Source organism: Oreochromis aureus, linkage group 22 (genome assembly GCF_013358895.1).
Source record: "Oreochromis aureus strain Israel breed Guangdong linkage group 22, ZZ_aureus, whole genome shotgun sequence".
NCBI lineage: Eukaryota > Metazoa > Chordata > Actinopteri > Cichliformes > Cichlidae > Oreochromis > Oreochromis aureus.
The window spans coordinates 13445056-13468471 of NC_052962.1; the positions used below are offsets into that span (position 1 = coordinate 13445056).

The 23416-nt window shown below is 41.0% G+C and overlaps 1 protein-coding gene across 1 annotated transcript in view; it reads left to right on the forward strand.

Annotated features, from left to right (window-relative positions):
* Window positions 1-10871: 10871 nt before the first annotated feature.
* Window positions 10872-23416, forward strand: part of csmd1a (CUB and Sushi multiple domains 1a) — a 75274-nt gene continuing 62729 nt past the window's right edge. Inside the window, exons 1-2 of the mRNA XM_039605296.1 lie at window positions 10872-10962; window positions 11322-11538. Of these exons, the coding sequence (XP_039461230.1) occupies window positions 10872-10962; window positions 11322-11538 (308 nt within the window). The remainder of the gene's footprint in view (window positions 10963-11321; window positions 11539-23416) is intronic.

The window sequence follows — 23416 nt, forward strand, 5'->3', positions numbered from 1 at the left end:
AGCTACACCAATAATACATGAGATGTTTTTTAAAATTGATATCATATTAATATTAATAGCATAATATTGTTAACTGGAGCACACAAGTGGATCCGAATAATAATCACAGTGATTGAGCTGTCCTAACATAGCGCGCTACAGCACGTCATCCCCCAAGTTGAGTAAATTCTAAAAGGCTGTGCAGCTGCTTGCCTAATTGCTTTATCAGTATTTTAAATAACAATTTATTGGTTTGTTAGTAGAGGTAAACCATACAGCTGCAAATGATATCTCTAGGAAATTTGTTAAAACTCTGTAAAAAAAAAAAAAAAAATGATATATATATATATACTAATAATAATAAAACATAATAAAAAAACTGAACAATGATTTATAGGTGATTGTAGCTCACAGGCAGTAGAAGTTTTTTTGTTGTTTTTTTTTTTGGGGGTTGGTTTTTTTTTTTTGTTTTTTGTTGTTTAGCACAAACAAAATTAAGGGCATTTTCCACCCTTTTTCAATTAGTTATTGTCATGGCAACTCATTGGCAACTCATAGGTGCAAAAGCGGCCGAGTGTGGAAAGTGTTTTGTAGAGTGTTGGCTTTTGGCTTTTCTACCTTTCCAAGTTTTTAACCACCTGCTTAAACCCTTGCTTTTCTACCATGTAACTGCATCATTAATTTTTTATCCACCGTTTGGGCATCCTGTCATATGGAGTGCGGTTTATATTTGGGTCAAACATCATCATCTGCTAGTATCTTTTCATATTCGACAATGTGTTTTTGAAGAATTTGTTGTTCCCACCTTTAGCTGATATAGTTTTCTTGGCTAATTTGCAAATCGGTCTGTTTTGTTGGAGTTTGTTAAAGCAGCTCTGTTTTTAGGTACTAAATCATCATTGAACCTGGCACATGGCTCTCACTCTCAGACATGTTTGGGCTTGTGTTGTTGGTCATTGTACAATGGAAAATAAACACATGGCCTCACTATATCATTGGCATTTTGATAAGCTGCTTTTTTATCACGTGAACATTTATATGGGAGGTGTTATATCACAAATCGCTGGTTCTTAGTGGATATTGCAGGCTCTAGTTGCATAGGTGACTCACTCCACTGTAGTAGAGCACAACTATTGCTGCTATATCAGTATCAGCACTTATAATGGCTGATAAATGAAAGTGAACAAAGTAAAGAAAAGACAGGAGAAACGCCCTTCAGCCATGTGATGAGTTTTGGTGTTGCAAGGTTTGTCTACTAGGGCACTCTGCAGCCTCCCTGTTAGCAACACATTTGGAATGCCATAAACACAACAGCTAAACAATCTGAGCAGAGCTGTGCAAAAACATTAGCAAGTGATCCATGGCTTTATACGACAATAAAACAAGATTATTATTGCATCACCATATTATCTCAGTAAGGGCTAATAAATAACTACATGCAACAAGTGTTAGGACAAACTGTTTCTATCTGTGATAGAAAAAAGATATTGGCCAATATATCTGATTTTTATATCATCAAGTATCTGTTTTGATATCGATATTAAAACTCCTATCTACTCTGGAGATAGGATGGTGCTACTCTAGTCAAGGGCATCTTTTGCTTCCATACTGGCTTCAGTTGCTCTATGGGAGCCTAAAACTTGAACTTACCCATCTCAAGGTACTACTGTTTATAATTTCTGCCACACATCTTCAAATGTGAACTTTCTGGTCTTTCCTGGTATTTACACTCTTCTTCTCCCAAAATGTTGAATCGTTCCTTTAAGAGAATATTGTACTTGAGTTTGTGGTCAAAGTTCTTCAAGGCTAACACATTCCATTGATTTGTCCGCTAGACTTAGTTACCCTCAGTTTTTGGGGGTTTTTTTTGGTAAGCAAACCCAGTTTAACCTGTTGTTACCACAGGTTTTCTTCTGCTTTGTGTTACAGGTTCTGCTGAGAAAATAAATTCCTAATGAGAACAGGTGGGGGGAAAATATCCCTTTAAGTACTATTTAAGTGGACGAGAGCCATGGTGAAAGAGGACACAGATTCTTTAAAAAACTGTTAGTTAGAATTATTTCTTTACTCATGCTTGGTCTATTTTGATATTTATTTATTTTTTAAAAACTAAAAATTAATGATATCCGGTATCAGTGCAAATTAGATGCAATCTTGTGCCTGAAGTACATGAGAATAATGATTTAATGGTTATTTAATTATTTTAACTTATAATCCAGGACTTAGATGCAAACTGCTAAAACATGTTTTTCTTTCTCACGGTCTAAACAAGTTAATGGTTGTAATTTGCACATATCTGTGGGTTTAAAGGCTCTAAATCTAACACCTAAAGCAATGTGGAAATCCAGAGTCTATGTAATGTAATGAATAGCTGTGACATTTTATTTTATTTCACTATAAATTCTAATTATGTGACTGCGATGCACGCAGCCCATTGATTATGAATGTGGTCCACAGTTCACTTGAGTCTTCCTTGGGGGGCTGTTAGGCTCTGAGTTGAAAGGTTAAACTGCACCACAGTTAGCTGAAGGGAGGCAGATTGATCGTCTGCTCATCCGTCTCTCAGTGATAGATGGAATAGTCCTGCTGGGACATTCCTGACCTGACCTTTGGAACGGTGCTTCCTCTCTGGTTTTAATATACATTACTCACAAAGGATTGAATGCTCACAAATGCCCACTCACTATCTGACAGACACGCAAGCATCAGTCTTGCCCGGAAGAATGGTGTAAAAAAATGCAACATGGTCACAACATTATTCCACCTCCTATGGATGCTATTGGTCCTGAAAGTGTAATTTCCCCTGATTTCTCATGCAATGTAGGTGCAAATGCACTGGAGAATGTGAGTGGGATTATCACTGCAGAATATGTGGGGTCTAATGTAACTCAAAGAGCTGAGCTCAAAGATGTGAGGAGAATGACAATGAGTTGATAATTGACTTTCGCTGTTTCACACATTAGACTCACACGTAATTGTGCTTTTCTCACCCCCCCAAGAAGACCGGGAAATAAAATTGAAATAATTCGAGGAGCGCACATGTGTGTGTACATATGTCTGAACAGAGACATGCACCATGCGCACACCTGTGCAGGGTAGAGCGCGCTCAAGTATGAAAAAATGCTTGAAGACAGGGATTTGTCTTTATGTGTGCTTTCCTGTTACACTGTTGTCATGGGAACAGCATACAGCTTCTGTGTCAAGAGCAGTGAATGACACTGAACTGCACTTGTTTTCTTTTCTTTTTATTCATCCTCCACTCATTGCTAAAAATGCAAGTGTACGTACAGAGCTTAAGGACACATACGCAATTCATCGTGTTTTGTAAGGGAGGCCCATTTGCACCCATGTAGAATACACTGATACGCTAGGAAAGACAGAGGTCTTTCTGAAAGCGTAGAATATCAACTGTATCAGCATGTCTTTGACTCTGAATGGACTATTTTCTATTGATTAACTTAGTGCGTAGGTTGCTGAGGAGCTCTGTTGCTCACAGTAGCACCAACTTTCCGTGGGCTGTTGGAATGTACTGATAAGAAAGTGAAAAAAAATGATGAAGACTACCTAAAACACTGATCTCTATGGAAAAGGTGCTAAAATCCTCGTGAGAGATGGGCTTTTTTTTCAGGGGGTGGGTAGGTGGCTGTTGTGCAGGTCCTTTTGGCTGGCATGGTAATACTGCTGGTTAAATATGACCCAGCTGGAAGGAACTGCCTGGCTCTCCCCCTTCTCTTCCTCTCTGTCTGAGAGAACACATGCTCCATTGTGCTTCTTTTGCCAGCCCTGATAACAGGCAGGAATGTTTGCATGCATTCATGCAAATGTGCATTTCTGCATGCATCCCTCTTCAGTGTCTTCTTAGTATCCAGCCGCTTTCTTCAGCTCTTTAATCTTTGGCTTAATCTTTGCATGTGGGCGCTGTTTGTTTTCTTACCCCACAAGTTTCAGCCTGCAGCTACGTTGCCTTGACAGTGAGTTTTTGTGGGCTTTCTTGCGCGTGTCAGTATTAACTTTGTGTGCCATAGGCATCAACAGATCCTTTCATAGAGCTTGCAGTGGGGATGTTGCAACTAGGACAACACTGCATCATTAGCACTGGTATTCTTAGCGTGTGTTCCCTGATTTACAGTTGAGAGTGTGTGCTAACAAATGTATTCACATATCAGTTTCCTTGAGTATCCACTCACAGAAATCACTGCTGTATTTTGACCTGATGCATTCATGCAGCAGGAAGCCATTCCAGCCTTTGAATGTGCACCATTATGGAAATGGAAACTTGTTTGTTTTTTTTTTCTTTTAAGGAAAAAACAATAATTACCATTCAGCCCAGTGGAAACAACCTGTGGAAGGGAGGGCTGAGAGGGACCAAAGCCTATCACTAGCACCTTCCACTGCATTTGGCTTGCCTGTTAACGGCAGAAGGTGTCGTCCAGGCATAGACATTAGCCAAATGTATGGGGGTGAACCGGATCGCTTAGCTCGCACATTTCCATTTTAATGGCGGCCATTGCAAGGTTAATTCAGATGTGATGTGGTCAAGACGTGCTTACGTGCTGACACGTCAAGAGACAAATGGTGGTGCTGAGAGGATCCATGGGGCGGAAGGGTTTATCTGTCCACCAGGGAGCAGTTATCGGTACACACACACACACACTAAACAATTGTTTTTTGAAGTGTACTCATGGGCTAAGTTAGATGTGGAAAGGCTACAGTAATACAAACAATAAACACACTCAAAAGGAAGCATTTCTTTAGTTTGAAATTTTTATTCCAGCTGGATGCTTTTTTTCTATAGACTGCCTCATACTTACCATATATAGTATGTTTTTACTTTGTCTTGGGAAAAATGAAAAGGCTGAACTCATATGGATAAATGTACCAACATTTAACACCAACAGGAGTCGTTCCGCCATGGAAACTCAGCACACAGTTTTTGTGCTGAAGCTAATGCCAGTCAAGGTCTGGAGCTTATTTATTGAATCAGCAGAGTGTTCACAACTTTTATACTATGTAACTTTATGTGGTCTGCTTCTTCATGGGTGAGTTTGTAACAGCTGTCTGGTGATGAAGGAGCGGCTAGCAGGTCCAGCAGGTATGCTGTGGAGGTTAGCTGGACAACTCGGAGGCCAGTCAGTTAGACAGGACAACAGACCTTTATTTGGCGATAACAGAACAAGACCATACAAGCCAGGTCTCCACGTCTCTACCCTATTCGTACATACACATGCCGGGGTTAGGTAGTTGCCTGAGCCAGCCCGTTACAATGGTATGGTCTCTCTAAACAGATGCACGGTGAACAGCATGCTCGGCTGTAATGGCTGCCGCTGCATTCACACTAGGAGACTCTCCAACTACCACAATAATAGAACGACACCCCCTAGTGGTGCTAGGGGGGTGCAAATGCCTGAGTTCACAGATTAAGAGTTGAGACCCAGAGTATGTGATGGAAAATATGGAAAAGGAAATCCAAAACTCCTTCTACTGAACTGTACCTCACCACCATTTCACTTTGTTCATGAAAGTGATATGTCAATGAGAGGCGCATGATAGCGACTGCGTGACAGGATGTAAACAATAGGAACAGGAACATTAATGGCATCCCAGCGCAGCCCAGCTTTAATGTTAGCTAGCTGCCTGCTTCTTCTAGACAGATGGATCGAAAGCACTGGAGGCAAAGAAAATATATATATATATATAAGTTTGATTGTGGGGAGTTAAAGTGTCCCTTTAAACTTGGAACAAGACTCATTCTCTGAAACTGCATTCATCTTGCGCAACATAAGACATAAAACACTTCTATTATTGTCTGGAAGAACAGGATGCTCTCTGCATCTTTGTCTTTTGTCCAAAGGCAGTCTTGAATCATAGATGGGGAGACAAGAGAGTGATAGAGAGAGAGCGAGGGGATAAGGAAACAGAGAAAAAAAAACTGATGGGGTCCAGAAAGAAGATTTGCACTGCTGTATTGCCGGTATTATTTGCGTCTTTATGGCATTATGAGACTGTGATGTCGGGATTGTGTTCACTTTGATGAAATATCCTCCCATTCATAGTCACTGTGGAGAGTGTAATTGTATCTCAGCAGAGGAGTTACATGCAGACATCAGACACTATACTCACCCAGGGTATAGGGATTACACTCATACATGTGTAGACAAATGATACCTCCACACACAGGAACGTGTATATGCCTGTCTCTCTTTACTTGCACAAACGAACCCATACACACACGCGCACACGCACACATGCCACTGAAGCCTCCCCCGAAATGGACCTCTAGGTTTTGCCAGCAGTGCAGATTAAGCGCTATCTTGCTGTGAATGTCACACTGGCTGTCTGTGACCTCAGCAAAACAGGTAAAAAATATTCCACCTTATATAGTGTTCTTCCTCTGTCCCACACATTCAGCCCCCCCACTGCCCCCATTGGCTGGTGTCCCTTCTCCCGTCGCCCTCACTTGTTCTTTCTGGCAAACGTTCATTCCTCGCTGCTATTTTTTATTTCCCCGCAGTTTGGACCTCATTTCACCTTTGCTTCTATTATTCCTCGCATCACGTCTTCCAAATCTATTTTCTCATATGTCCATAGATTCAGTCTGCTTTGTGTCTGTCTGCCCCACCGCCCGTTCGCCCTTAGCCCCGCCTCTTTCTCTCTTTCCCTTTTGGTTTCTTCTTGTCTCCTTCCTCTCAGAGGGGTTGCTGTCCTGCCCGAGTGCAGCACGGTGACCATCGATTCATCAAAGTGTCACAGCGCGCCACCACAGCTCTGTGTGTCTGCTACTGAACAACTGCACCAGCAAAGCAAACAACAGCACCTGCACACAAACACAGGCGCAGGTAGAACCTGGAGTGCTGCCCCAGCAAGGTCACACCTCTCCCTGTACACTCATTTGGCAGCCTGCGCACCGGAGATGCTAAGTGCCAAGTGGATGCTGCCAGTGGCACAGCAGGCTAAGCAGTGGACAACATATCTGTTGAACATCCACACAGTTAACATTCCACTACAAGCCTTCTCTAAACAGTTCCCAATGGCATGATGGAAGATGAAATATGCTAAGCACTTAAAAACGATGGCCATTTCCTAATTGCTGAACTAGCATCTCTGCTGCTCTTCGGCATTCACTGGTTCACCAGAATTTACACAATGTGAGAAAACATGACCTTCTTACTTTACCGGTGGCTAAAAAAGCACCGCCAGCAGTGTCTTTATGGGGTCTTTATGGTGTGTCAGTAGAGTCAACTGCAGGATGGGCTCTTCCCTGCAGATTTACACCGAAGGCCTTCAGAGTAGGTCACCAGCTCCCAGATGCTAATTTCATAATGCATCCTGGGCAAGCCTTAAATAATTCATCCAAACCCCAAGTGCAGGATCCACTTAATCAAAGGCTCCAGGTTTTCAAAGAACAGGGACAGCAGACTTGCAGAACCTCGGTTAACCTCACTTGAATCTTATGATGACCTTTTTTTCTGCAGTTGCGCATAATTTAGAATGAGCATGACCGCAGGGTGCAGCAGAAACATCTGGCAAGTGTCCCTGTTATCACCCCCCCCGATATGAAAATCAAACTCGATAATGTTGCAAATTGGTCCTTAATGGCCAGAGAAGTGCATTTTCAAGCGCCTGTTTTTTCTACAATTGAATTCTGAGTCTGAGCCTGACCGTTTTTCATCAGGAATATAACTGTTTTTGGCTACAGCCAGAAAAAAAACAGCTTCTCGTAACACTCTAGCTTGGTCTTTTGTCCAAGATTGTATGCATCATTATCAATTTAGGAGTTGGTCAATTGGCACTGCTGCTTACAATTCAAAACAGCATTTAGCAGAGCTCTGGCAGCAGACATATCCTCCATCATTATTACTTTTTCTTTTCTTTTTTTTTTGCTTCGCTTAATTGTGTCCATAAAACACAGAGCCTGAGTTCCTGCCTGGTTGATCACCTGTCGTTCATCAACATGTGCAGCGTGCTTCATGCTGTAATGGCGTGTGCACTGTGTGTGAAAACCTTTTATTTAGCTGCAGAACACACTCTCTTTGTAATGTTTTCACTTCAGCTGGTAGCACCTCAAGAGTCACGAAATCAATTATTTCTTCAATTTGATGCTGAAAGTGATTAATAACAATTCAATCGCCCTAACCTTCCTGGTATTGTTTTATAATACAGTCCACTCTACTCATCTTTACTCAGTACAATAGGTTGGCAGACCCTTTTGATCCCCATCAAGCTCTGCAATCTGTCTACTCTACAGTGTGAGCTCCTGATTGGCATTGTCTAACTGAGGCGCTGTAATGAGGGAGATGATGAGGAGATTATTGACTGGGTTGTGGGTAAGAAAGTCAGGTGGGAGAGTTAGATGTGGGGGTTTTACCTGGATATTAGTATTGACCTGATGGTAATTGGGAGGCTGGATGCTCACTTCCTGAGCCTATTTAAAGGCTTTAATGAAAAATCAGATGAAGATAGCTCTCACTTTGATCCTTTTTTGTTCTTCTCTCTTGATTCTTCTTAAAGAAGAGGGATAAAAAGAGTACATGATTTTACACATCCCATGAAGTCACTTACAGATTGAAACTCTGGATGCACCATTAAACGTGTAGTTTAATTCTGTTCCACGTACGTTAATTCTTGTCTGCGTACGAGTGCACTCACATTAGCATCTTTTGGAAGAGGTCAAGCGCACATGAAGCACTGAAAAGTGACGGTGGAGAGGCTTCTGCCTGTTTTTAGACCAGACAGGCCCTTGGGAGTCAACAGCGGCATGACAGATACACTGTGACTGGATTAACCTCGAGCTGCTGCCAATGCCATCCAGACAGCCTATATCTTAACCTTCTGAAACTATCTGCTTTTATCCTTCTCCCCCCAAAAATGCATTTCCTCTACCTGGGACAGAAAAATATGTTTGTATCTGTGTGTGTGCATGTGCTTTTGGGTGGGTGGATGTTTTTCCAGTAGCGATTCAGGATACATAAACACCTTGACGTGGTGTGTAGCCCCTGAAATCTTTGACATTCACTTTGATTGTTACCATGAGATCAAATGCAGCATTTGCTTGTCCAGGTAACCAATAACAAACCCACTTTTTCAGGTTTGTTTGTTTTGTTTTTTCAACTTTGAGTGAAACTAAAACATATTTTTGTTAAGCCCCTCCCCTTTTAGTCCCTTTAGCTGCCTTCATGCTTGGTGCCTTATTACCTGTAAATCCCTGCTGCATTCTCGGACATGATGCATATTTCAGAGTGAAAATATAGACAGATTTTGGGCTTTGAATTTTCCCTACCCATCAGAGAATGTGCACAAAGTAGAACAGAGTCTATATGCTTCACAACCATTCAATAAAGGCTACATGTCCACCTCCACCCCACCCCCACAACCCATCAAAGCAGCCTCTACTTTTACCTGTCTCAAAGCTGCGATGTGTTTACTCAATAATCCTTATTTAAACTGTCACTTTTTTATGCCCTCAGGTAGCATGCATTGATTTATCACAGACATTTGCCCTGTTTGTCTGTGCATACAAATGAACAAAACAAATATATTATCTACTGCAAGTCTTGCATTCAGGTTGTTGAATAATGTGGGTTATCCAGATAACAGATGTCCTGCAATTATACTCTCCTAATTACATTTTAATCAGGCTACATTATGATGCAGGTTTTTTGGCTGAAGTGAACAAAAGGGAAATATACTTCATTTCTATTAACAGCATGTGCAAGGATATATTCATTTAGCTCACTTCTGTGTGACCACGAATATGTTCATACGGTACCAGATTCCTGATGTAGCACAATTATCTTAACATTTAATCACAATCCTCTTTTTACAACAAGGGGAGGGATTTAAATCTGACTGTTCAGATTTAGTGTTCTTTGGGGGGTGTTATGGTTTTTTGACATAAAGAAAATCCTCGCCATATCCATCTCTTCTGCTTATCCAATTTAGGGATCCAACCAGTTGCACTCACATTCACACCTATGGACAATTAAGAAACATCAGTTAACCTTTTCCCACTCACTGCATGTCTTTGGACTGGAGGAAGCCAGAGTACCCGCAGAGAACCCACGCAAACTCCACACAGAAAGATCCCATCCTGATGGTGAAATTGAACTCAGGACCTTCTTGCTGTGAGGGAAGAGCGCTAGTCGCAGCTTTTTATATATCTTTTTCAATTATGCATTGCAAGTTTGATTTAAAAAAAACAAAAGAAGAAGAAAAAAAGCAGGTATTGTAGTGGCAGAAAATTACAATCATCTCCATTCTGTTTTTTTACAGGCTTATCTTTTTTTTTTTTTACAATGTTTGAAATCAAATTAATATCGTTTTAAGAGGCACCTTAGCCCAAAACCAAACTCCTACATTTTCCACCAGCCTGTAGTGTTATTTCTCCACCTGGATTTTTTTTTGTGTGGTTTGCTTTTGCTCCACAAGGCAAGTGGTCATTAGCTGTGGCCATTCATTCCATCATATGGCTCTACCGAGCCCGGCAGGTGACACCAAAATCATCTAGACAGAGGAAAAGTGGTATAGACCGGGGGGAAATATGGAAATTTGATTTGGGAATAATGTGCCTCTTTAACTATTGAACGTTATGTGTATAAACACAGTAATTTGTAAATTAACTCTGAAAGCACAGACAAAATGCAGAGTTGCGCATAATATAGCTAGTGCAATGACACATCATTCCTCATTAGCGATTAATTACAGCCAAATCCTAACATTGATTAAAAGTCTCGGCTGTGCTCAGATCAGTCGAAGACAAGTCATTTAGCTTGGGGATTGAAAACACTCACAGACACATAGACAACGCTTCTTACATTCACCCCGAGCCTTGTACGGATACAATTAAAATCTCAGATTGAAGGCGGTTTAAGTGGCTGCTGAAAAAAAAATGCAAGATGAGTTCAATTAATGTAGCAATCAAGTACGTCTCCTCCTCTCCCCTCTCGTTGCCTCGACTCCTCTTCTCGAGCTATGTCATGTATCAACGTGGGAACCTATTATTAATGTGGTGGTAGGACCAGCGCTGTGTGTGATGAACAAGCGTGTGATGATGGAGGTGGTAGAGGTGGGGAAAGCTGAGAGAAGGGGGGCGAGCCATTTAGCACTGCAATATTAATGGCTTATGCTGTAGGTGATAATGGATGTTGCTGCATTTGGTGCAAAATGTTTGACTGTGGATGTGCATTTGTATAATTTCCTTTCTTGAGTGTAGATGAGTGTATTTTTTTTTCTTTTTATTTGGAGAATCCTTAACGCTTAAGCACTCTGCTAGCTGTTCTGCTGTAACGTGTCTTTCAGCCTTTTAATAACTGAATTTTTCTTTTTCTCTCTCTCTTTCTTCACAGCTCAGAACTGCAGTTACACATTACACAATCCCAATGGGACAATAGAAAGCCCTGGATACCCTTACGGCTATCCTAACTATGCCAACTGTACATGGGTCATTGTGGCGGCGGAGCACAACCGGATACAGCTGGTGTTTCAAGGCTTTGCCCTAGAGGAGGACTTTGACATCTTGTCTGTATATGATGGGCCGCCCAGCCCTGGAAACCTGCGAACAAGGTAGTTTATTTTGTGTATGTTCTGAAAAAGCCTCACTAGAAGCACACATTACTATTTGGCTACCATATTGGTAACACAGTTAAGCAGTTCTGTAAAAGAATAAGGGATGAGCCATGACTTCAGTTTCAAAGACATAAAGACTGCACATATAGATGCAACAGAGGTTTGGTGACTGTGTATTTTGAATGAGGATGAAAAATCTAAAACTAATGAGTGTTCATTAACGACTCAATCCATTGTGCTGGCTTCTCTTACCAAAGAACAAATTCCATGTTAATTTATATTATGGATGTGGCTTGCCAAAAAAGGTGCACTTAACATCATGTTTACTGTAATTATGAATAGATATGCCTGACCACTCATTTTACACTGCTGGGAAATCTGTGTGGATACATCGAGGTTCAGTGTGGTTAGCGTTCAGTGATGCGCTTCTACATACCTTGGTTGAAACGAGATGTTATTGAGTTACTATTACCTTGATCATACTCTGACCTCTGACATCAACAAGGCATTTTCATTCAGAAACCTGCCGTTCATATTTTCTGTTTCTGAACCACTCTCTGTAAATATGCTTGTGATAGAAACTTCCAGTAGATCAGCAGCAGTTTCTGAAATGCTTAGACCAGCCCATGGGGCACCAACAAGCATTCCAGCATGTCATGTTTAAAGCCACTTAAATCATAATTTTTTTTCTCATTTTGATGAACACTTTGAACTTCACCAGGTTTTCTTGACCATGTCTGTGGGTCTAAATGCACTGAGTTGCTGTCATGTCATTGGCTGACTACATACTTGTGTTAATGAGCAGTTGAACGGGTGTATCTAAAAAAGAGACTGTATGAGTGTCTGTATTTGGATTAATGCAAAATTGAAATATCAATGTTGCATTTCATTTAAGTTAAATGAAAAGCATTTAATACAATCTGTTCTATATATCAGCACCAAGGTGGCACAGAAGTTGGCATTGTTGCCTCACAGCAAGAAGGTTCTGGATTTGAACCTGCCTGTGTTTTCCCTGTGCCTGCAGGTGTAGATGTGAGCTTGATAAACCTGATCAATAAGATTAGAAAAGTGTTCTGTCCCAGTCCATTTTCAAGTGTATGAATGACAAGTACCCTGCAGCCTTTTTGAAAAGTCAATTTTGGTACTGCTACATTAAAGTACCAAAGTGTCACCAGAGGTTCAAAACTCACTGAAGTACAAATAAGTACCGCTCGTTACGGGTGCATTAGTGCTCCATTGACAAGCTTTGGTACTTTTTGCCCAACCACTCACCCCTTTGAATGCTCAGATTTCGCTTCAAAAACGGTGCCACGTTCCCAAATCCGTGTTAATGCAGCCACTACAAAGATCTCGAGAATCTGAAATGAAAACCCTGATTTTAATCAATTAAATTGTACTTTTCGAGTCGTTTGGCCTCAAAGGTAATGATGACGGCAATGGACAGGTAACTGGAAAAGAGGGGAAATTATCAAGATTAAAATCAGTGAAGCATTCAGAAGCAGTCGGAGCAGACTCTTTGGTGACTAATACAATACGGACTCTGTGGACCCTGCGACGGCATCCGGGGTTATTCCCTGGGATTCTGGGCACATTTTATGCTTCAGAGCTTCTCACAAAAAGAAATAACTTCTCACTTGGGTGTGGAGACTCAAACAAACAATTTCTGAAACAACTTCCTCCAGTTCAGCCAATTTAATACCCTCAGAGAATCCTGCCTCGTGCTTTCCCGTGAAACTCAGACAGTCCATGTTTGGTTTTGAGATTTTAGAAGTAAACATTCTATTTATATCAGCCGCAATTATAAAAGATAGAGCCGGAGAGCTTCAATTCATTGATTCAATGAAGTTTATTTTGGGATATCGCTGCTTGCAGGCTATCTAGCTGACCTCTTGGCAGCCCTCTTGCTAACACACTCACCTAATTAGAGACAATTTCACCATTTGATCAATTAAAGCCACACCGAAAAATGCTTTTAATTCCTGTCACCTTCTGCTACGAGCTTGGCCTCGCAGTTTAAAGCGTATAAAAGCCCTCTGCAGACATATGGCGCTCTTGTCACCGGCACTGTTTCGAGTCTCCGTCGGGCCTTCTCTGTTTTACCCGTCGATATGTCTCTCTCTCTCTCTAGCTCTCACCCCCGCTCTGCCCCTTCCCCTCCCCTCCTCTGCATCTCTCATTTTGTGCCAGTGGTGCCTCTACAGCATCTCCCCACAGAAAGCAAATGAAAGAGAGAAGAAAATCCATTATGGATTGGTGTTGCCCTGTTCTCACCCAGCCTTTCTGCTGTTTGGACTTCTGGGCCTTGTTGTATATTGATGCTCCGGCGGGACAGAGGGGTGGGGGTGGGGAAGGAGGGGAGGAAGCGTTCTTCTCTTTCTGTCAAAGTCCTTTGAAAATAAGTGAAGGAAAAGAAAATGAATTTAAAAAGACGATCACAAAAAAAAGTTGGGGGAGGGGGTCGAGGAAACAGTGAACGAGATGGAGACTCAGTGAAGTTTTTGCTGGGGATTTTGTTTGTGTTGACTTTGATGAGTTCCTCTCCTTTCAAAAGAGGCATCTTGTAATAACGTGAGACTTCAGACTGTATCTTTTAGTGAGCTCAGGATTAAGCTAGCAAGCAGCTTTTACCAGTCGACAGCCGTCTGTCAGAACACACTTGTATATTTGCGCTGACACCCCCACGCGTGCGTGCATTTTCCTGCGCACGCAGACGCACACGTGATAATTTCAACCTTTTCTCTGTTCTCATCTCCCATTTGTGTCAGAGGTAATTTTCCTCCCATCCTCCTTGCTCTTCGCTCTCTGTTCCATTCACACCTATTTTCAAAATTCTTATCTCTTCTTGCTGCTCTCCATTTTGTGTCTTGCATGATTTTTTTTTTTTTTTTTTTGCTGGGTTTGATCAGTGCTTTCTGTGCATCACTGTGTGGCCTTTCAAGCTTTAAATATTTTCTTTAATCTCAAGTCGTCATCAAAAAAAATGAAATAAAAAAATGTTTTCCCTAATTTCATATTCTAATGATCACCTTTCATTTCCTATTCAAAGCAGTCACTCTGTGCTGGATTTGTTTATTTATCCATTAATTTATTCGCTGCTGTCACAGCAAAGCCAAGAAAAACGGTGTTATCAGGGGAACGCTGGGTTACAAATCAGCTATGTATACGCGTGTGTGTGTGTATTTCAAAGTATATATGCACTCTGGTGTGTGTGTGTGTGCGTGGGGGTGGGTGGGTGTTTGCGAGCGTGTATTCTCCTGCAGTAGTTGCTTTATGAGTCACTGCCACTCCTTAAGAAATGCATATGTGAGTCAGTCTGTTGCTGCAGCACTTCATTAAACTGCCGATCCCAACTGATACCTGGGAAGCAGACAGAAAACTCGAAGGACGTTTCAGGTGTTTGAAAAAGAAGTGCGCAGAAATAAGACTCACTGATTTAAATCCCACAACGCAAGCACGAGCTGCTGCTGGTATTTGACTGCTGTTAATTAAACAGAGGATTGCATTCCAAAGGCGAGGTGATTAATTGGTTAAGTTCATCGTGGGTTCTCGATGGTGTGGTGGAAGTCGTCGTAAAAATTGTTCAACATTCTCTTTAAAAATGAAAAAGAATGAATGAAACCATGAAAGAGAGATGTATAGAATTTTATAGAGAACCATATTTATATTGCATATTTTAACCCATTTAGCTGTTTTCAATCGTTTTCATGTACACTGAATTCAGAGCTGGAGAGATTAAAGTAGCTTAGCCTGAATAGTAAGAGTCGTTCTTTTCAAAGTAAGAACAAAAAAGAAAAGAATTCAAAGTTCAAGGTTGTATCACATGCTATATGACTGGACAGCGTTAGGGGTTAAAAGTGTAGGTTGCCACAGACAGCCAGTGCACAGATCTCTGTAGGCTTAGCCTATTCCAGCCCTATATCCTGTCTGTGACAACAATCCCCTTGTTAAGTGACATCGTATTGATCCTGCTTTGGATCTCGGCCTCCACCAGGCCAGTTCAGTCCATGCTGTGCTCCTTAACTGACACTATCCCCCCAAAAAACAGCTCACCTTTCCACTATTTCTTTCTTTTTTCTCTTTAGCACTCTTTATGGACAGCATGGCTTTAAGTTGTGCTTTTAAAAAAGTGACGGCGTATGGTCTACTACAGCCAGCAGTTTCCTCAACTTTTATGAAGATTAAATATTGAGGGTTATGACTTTTTGTAGACATAAAATATTTCAAACCATCCAGCATTTTAATGGCTAACCTCTTGTTGTGGACTGTGTCATCTGACGCACTCTTTTGACGGCAGTTTTGTCCATTTTCTGTGTTTTCTTCTTGACATATGAAGCTGCTTGCCTCCGCCAATCATTCATCTGCAAGTGCAATATATCACTGACTGATGCTTAACACGCACTTCTTTTAAGAATAATTCAACCATAGCTAGCGAGTTCCTGTGCTTCTGTGTTTCTATTAGTCTAATGATAGAACTAGACATGCTGTGGCAGATCATTTTATTGCACAAATAGGCCAGTTGTTTTCATCTGCTTCCAGTCTTCATGCTGATACTATGCATCCATCCATCCTTCCATCCATCCACCCATTTTTACTTCTGCTTATTGGAGGCCCCGGCCAGATGGTTCATTCAAACCTTCTTGCTGTGAGGCAACAACACTAATCACCGTGCCACTGTGCTGCCCGCTCGCACCATCACTGCAAATAAATGCTAATTAGATTATAATTAGATCAAGACTAACCTTTTCCTAAATGTCTATACCTTTTGTACAAAGTAGTAAGATAGCTGGTTTAAAGCATACAAAAATCAATACGGATATTTCTATTTTATTGCTGCTAAATGACATTTAAATTATCATTATGAAATCTTTCCCTAGACTCCACTAACGCCGGGTGACTTGGGTTAAACAGAGTCTGTGCTTTTACAGCATAGCAGTCAGAGAGGCCTTCCAAAAGTTAAAGCATCACTCAGCTGACCTTATGTGAGACTGAGCCTCTACGGCCTCACTCATTGTCACTATGCACAAAAGTGCACATTTCTCACTTGTAAAAAGAAATCTTTTTCTCACTTCCGTGTCACATTTCACATTGTTACTACGAGTCAGGGAGCACCGAGTACATTTCAGCACATGGAAAAGCTGCTGGGGTGTGTGAAGGCACCTCTCCCAACGTGCCTTCGTCTCATTGATGCGGTGATGGAACAGAGGGACTTTAGCCTTGGCAGTCTGGGGGAAAAAAAGGGGTGTCGGAGGAGGGATAGCGAGAGTGAGGAGGAGGCGAGGAAGGGACAGATTTTCAGCCTGCGGGCTCGATAGGACCTAAATAAGGAGCACTGGCGCATGGTTCTGGGAGTGGCATTAACACTATTGTCAGCCCTCAGTGCTGTGAGGCTGGGGTGTCACAATATGTGGACGTGTTTGTGTGCAAAAGGGTGTATGCGCTCAGTCTGTGCTTACAAAAGGGGAGCTAGATCATAGCCCATCTCAGCAAGCTGATTCAGTGTCGACAAAATCAAGGTTTGTTCACGCACACGCACACACACACACACACACGCACACACACACACACACACACAGGGACTTTCATGGATTATAGCAAGTTGGAAAACAGATTTTTTTAGACTTTTCTGCTCTTTAGGAAGCTTTTCTCTTCAATTATAGTAGCTGCTCACATAAAAAGATATGGATGTGCATTTAGTAGTTTACAGCGCCTTTATCTAGCTTTAGATCCTCTATAATTTGTCTATCCACGTCTCATATTGTATGTGTGAACGAGTACATTGTTAGTCGGCGAGTCAAGAGTGTAAAGAGCCAATGTCTGCGGGTCATGGTGAGAGTGGGTGACGTATAGTGGCGCTTCACTCCTCCCAATAACTCTTCTTCGCTTGAAGGCCCGAACCATCAATCCCTCACAACACACACTCTGCGAAATGACTCGCGCATGTCAGCACGCTGGGTCAGGCGTGTTTAACATGCGTATTTGCCTTTTTCTTCTGCTCAGCCCTGAGATCTTAACACGTTGCGTGGTGTCTTTTTCATCTCTTCATCTAAAGGAAGAAGTTGTGGGTTTGATTTCTGCACGTGTGAGAAATACGGTTTCAAGGCTGCATGGTTTTATTAGTTTGTGCTGATCGTGATTGAGCTTCTTATTCAACACGATTCTTGCAAGCGGGCATTCACTCCATGTAAACATGTTGATAGCTTCTTCTTCTTCTTCTTTTTTTCATGCACACACTCCCAGACATGTGCAAGCACATGCACAAGCAAACACACACAGACACACGCATGCACACACATTGTTGGATTTATGGTTCCCTTGAGTCTGGGCTGTTAATGGAGAGACTGCCACTTATCAACTCCAGCTTTAACGACAGACTGCTAAAAACAGGACGAAGAGTGATAGTTTGTTTTTCATCATACCGCGTCGGGAAAAAGTGAAACGATGTTGAGATTTATGGCATCTGCCCACCTGTAAGGCAGAATTATTAGGCCCAGTAACCCCAGATTAGAGAAATAATCAACTAGATGCCTGTGAATTTATATCCCGCATCCCGTGTATCACTCATTGTGTTTATTGCTATTGACATCCCCCCCCCCCATCTCGTGGCCTATCAATGCTCTTAACAGGGTACACTGCAACAACAGCATGAAATTAAATGCCGTCCTGCTGAGATAAAAGATTAAATATGAAGCGCAGCGTTCCAAAAAAGAATATACGATTTTTGGCCCTTTTGTGCTGGGGATCTCAGTTTTATAGAGTCAAAGGAATGCTCTGAAATTTTGGAAAACCAGCACATCTAAGCCTCCAAGGATGTAATTATTACCTCTACAAATAGTGCTATAATTATGCCCATGTAGTGCACCCTGTTTACATTTTAGTCACAACGAGTTCTCCAAAAGGAAATTACATACAGTAATTGCACCTTTTGCCTTGTACAGCCTCACTTGATAAAGTGTTTCATGTGCATAGTATCACATAAAAAGCAGAAAATCTGAATGAGTTTAACTGAATGAAAGGGGTAAAATGAAAAAGAACTGTTACATGAATGGGCCTCACCATTTTGCGGACTAATTTTGTGACTGACTCTGAGTAGTCCTAAAGCACAGGTTAAACCCTTTAAAGCAAATCCAAAACTCACTTAAGCTTGCATTGTTTGAAATGGCCAGCAGGGGATGAGTCACTAAAGTAATGATCTCACTAACCATTTTCTTTATGAGTTTAATGCTGGGATGTATTGCTAATTCCATCAATTCACCCATCCATCGAGTCAGCCGTCCTGTCACAGGATCAATGCAGAGAAACAGGCAGCCAGTCATACTTACATTCACACCTATGGCCAACTTAGAACCACCAATTATCGTAAACCTACTACTACACCTGTTTAGTTGAATCATTGTCTCCAGTCCAGTATTTTATTGTGCTTATCTAGGGCAGCGGTCCCCAGCCCCATGTGAAATTCATGGTTTTCAGGGATTTTATCGTCAACTCGGTTTCCCTGGGTCTTTTCCCATGTTGTAGTTGTGTCTTATTTTGAAAGAAATATTTACATGTTACCATAGTGACCAGAGAGCATTAAGGGGCAGAGAGGAAGATGTTACTCTCAATGTTGTTGGCGCATTTCAAGAGGACGCTGAAATGCGCCAACACAACTACACAGTGATTTTGGGTTTATTATTATATTTACAAAATACCAGAGTTTTTGTCTTGGTCATATCATTTTATTTTGTTATATTTATCCGCGACACCTTAAAGGTTGGTCCGTGAAAATATTGTCTGACATTGAACAGGTCCGTGGTGCAAAAAGGGTTGGGGACCGCTGGTCTAGGGGATTTCTTGTGTAAGTTTTTAGTAATGTACTTAGTCGACTCTAGCTTGTTCTCCCTGGGTATAAACCTGCTAATGGACTTGCTAATGGACCATCCCTGCTACTATTAATAATATTAATACTAAGACAACATGATGTTCTTTTTGAAAATTATGCACCCAGTAGGACTACAAGATAGGGCATGATTTAAGGGGGTGATTAACACTTCACTACTATGTAACAGTGGAGCGTTCATAGTTTCTCTGATTGAGAAACGCTTCATACTTCTGACATCTCATTTAGAGACAGTGGTTGCGTCCATCTTTTAAATGCAGTCTATGTTTCAAGCAAAAGAAAATCTGAAATTTAACTTCGCTGGATCAGATAGAATACTGAGTTAGTGAAGTCTTCCTTTAAAAATTCACAATACTGCAGAAGTCTCAAGCCACCCCTCATTTCTTTATATTTTGCTTCCAATGAGGCAGACTTTCTTGTAACTTTTTTAAAGAGGTCTTCAGCAATAGTACTGACACAGGAACTGAAAATGCATCTGACCATGGTCCATCTAGCCTCATCAGAAATGTTCTCAGGGGAAGGGTGACTGTCAAGAAGCTTTTCTTAAGGAAAGAAAAATTGGGAAAAAATTCTGATTTATGCCATATTTCACAAGGACTGAGCTCAAAATCAGCGACAACAGGTCTTACAGGGTGATGAATCCAAATTTGTATGTATGTATGTGTGTACAGCAATCTGTAAAACAAAGAAGAGCTTTGGGACGTGCCTCAAGAAGCCTGGAGAATTGAAGACTACTTAAAGAAATTACAAGAAAGCTCGCCTAAGAGGGTTCAGGCTGTGTTCAACAATAAAGATGATGATACCAAATATTGACTTTCAAGCTCATTAGAATTTTTCTGTTTTGCCTTACATACTGTATATATGCACCCATTTCCCATTTTCTAACAAAAAAAATAAAGAAGCGAGGAGCGGCTCATAGTTTTGCACAGCACTGTATTCCATATAATAACAGCTATACAGCTAAAGGTTTTGTGAAGCACTTTTGCTTTGTTGCTTCGCATACTGCTTTTATCAGTCACCACATAATTATCTTTGCCAATTAGTCCAGCGTTCAAAAACCTAACGAGCACCGGGCGATAAGCATTGTTTTCATTTAAGTGTTTGTTGGAATTTTGGCAGCTTTGTAGAGAATTTAATGTGAAGAGAAACTGCAGATATGACGGGAACTGAGACAAAGCCAAAAATTTCATGATAGAAGCCGATAAACACCACGTAACAAAGGGTTGGTGGGAGGTGGATGCTATGCTTTTCTCACTGCAGGGAATTCAGTTTGTTGATTTGCATGACAACTTATGCAAATCACGTCAGTCACAATTTTCCAATTACAATACCTAAGGCAGAGTAAGGCTCATAAGTGCAAAGCATGCACGGCTTGTCTGGGTTTAACATTGTGAAATGGGACAGGCAGACAGGGAAACTAACTTGTCATAGCTTTTTTTTTCCACTGTTGATATAATTTCTCTTTGTTCCAGTTATTTTGGACTGATCAATCTACAACAAGGATATTCATAAATAAATAAAAACTAATTATAATGAATATGTCTCCACAGTGATTGGTTTTTTTTTAATAAATGAAATGAAATGAAGACTGTCTCTGAAAGTCTTTGCTTATTTGGATGGAACAGTATGTTCGATTTGATATTTTTGGAAGTCATTCAAACTTTCACAACTCTAACCTTTAACCAGATTATTTCTAATTCAATCAATTTAATCAGTCAAATTAAACAATCATGACATTGTAGTTCTTGCACACTGTCTGAATTTAAAATTTAAAAGATTCTCAAAAATTCAAAATGCTGCCATGTCTTTACACCAGTGTGGCATCTGTACAAAGCAGCTTTGGAGGAATGATGGGGAAGGCAGTAAACAGAGTGCACAACATTTTGATAGCTGCTACACTAAACTTTGACATACAGTACTGTGCAAAAGTGTTGAGTCACCCGTCATTTCTTTATATTTTGCTCTAGAGGAGCCATTAAGTGAATACACATGACAGACCGCTTAGCAGAGAACCAATTTTAAATTGTGTCTTTAGGCAGCTTGTTACCAGCAGCCCTTCACAAAAACACATCATTTGCATCAAGATGCCAAATAGCCCAGACCTCAGCATTTTTGAGGCAGTGTGGGATCATTTTGACAGAGAACAGAACAAAACAAAGGCAACAGACGAGCTTTGAATGTCCTTCCAGAAGTCTAGAGAACTATTCCTGAAGACTACATAAAGAAATGACAAGAAAGCTTGCCTATGAGAGTTCAGTCAGTGTTGAAGACACTGTTAAAAGTGTCCATACCAGATTCCAATAGCAAGCTTGTTAGAATTACACAACCCTTGTTATCGTGTTATATACTATACTACCATGTATGTTTGCCCATAAACTTATTTCCCATTTTGTTAACAAAATATATAGAACGGTGGGGTCGCTGAAGACTTTGACTTTGCCACTAATGTACGTCACACAAAGGTCTCTCACAAGGCCATGTTCCTTTAAGGCAAAGGCTCTGTCGATGCCGACTCCAGACTGTGAGAGAGTTTCAGCCCCTCATCAGTTGCCCATGAATACAGTGCATGCTGTCATTTAGATAAAAGAATAGGCAATTCTAAAAAGTTGAGTTGAATCCTGGATCGTTGACTGACACTTTGACTCTTGAGTTTCATGCAGCAGCTCTGTTCATACATAATTCTTTCTTAGCAGTAACAGCAAAAGAATCACTGGATTGAAAAAAACTTTAAAAAGTCAGGTTAAGAGAGAGTTAGTCCTCCTACAGTCCGTCTGTTTGTCTTCTTGCAGTAGTGGTTGTTTACTGCAGCATTACCTAACAAGGAATGAGGCACATTGGATGTCAGTGGGAAAACTTGGGGGCGCAGATCAAGCAATCAGAAAATATTTCTTTCTCATCTCTGGGGCTCCGCCACATGGTGACACAGATGGGGAGCTTCATTATTGGTCTATACCTACAAATGACCTTGTACACATAGGATAATAAAGCTACAAGTTGGTAGGCAGTACACATTTCACTTCTCTTATATTTAAGAATTAATCATTTAACGCATCATTTACTGTAGGTGTATACCAATTAAGCTGTTAGGTTACTGCAAAGTAGTTCAAAGTATTTTGCAAAACCTATTTTACCAAAAGAGTTCACACATTCAGGGAGCTCACTGAGTTATTAAGCATATAACATCAAAGTCTATAAAAGAGTCTGTAGCTTTTCATAGATGATTACTTCACAAAGTTTTTTAATAATTGTCTTAAACTGAAGCACAGTATAAGGTTACAGCCTGCTGTGCTATTTCAGCACTGATTGGAGAAAAAGCTGCAGACTTGCAGCTGATGGCTCACCTTTGTTCAAATCCAGTTGGCAATGAATTTTTCCATTTCGACATGGGGTAAACTATAAAATCGGGGGGGGTCCTTCATCTCTAGGTCCTTCATCTAAGTCTTTAAATTTTGACATATACTTACAAATGAAGCATCTCACGTGAAGACCTTTAGACTGGACAATGACCACCAGTTGATAGGGAAAGCTGTGCGTTCCCTGACGAACTGCTGATTGGCTACTGGAGGTTTATGGCTGTCATCATAATAATAATAATAATACATTTTATTTGAAAGCGCCTTTCAAAACACTCAAGGTCACTGTACACAGTAGAGTAAAAAGCAACATAAAAGCAAGGAGTTTACACAATCATAAAAGCATAAGACATAAACAAATTTAAAATAGTCGAATGGAGAGGTTAAGCTATTTTGAACAAGTGGGTTTTGAGTTGGGACTTAAAGAGAGAGAAGGTAAAGATATTTCTTAAATCAGGAGGTAGGGAATTCCAGAGTCTTGGAGCAGAACAGCTGAAAGCCCTGCTCCCCATGGTGACAAGACGGGGGGAGGGGACGGAGAGTGAAAGGGAAGAAGAAGATCTGAGACAATGAGATGGGGCGGTGATGTTAACCAGATCAGAGAGATATGGAGGAGAGAGATGATGAATAGCTTTAAATGCATACA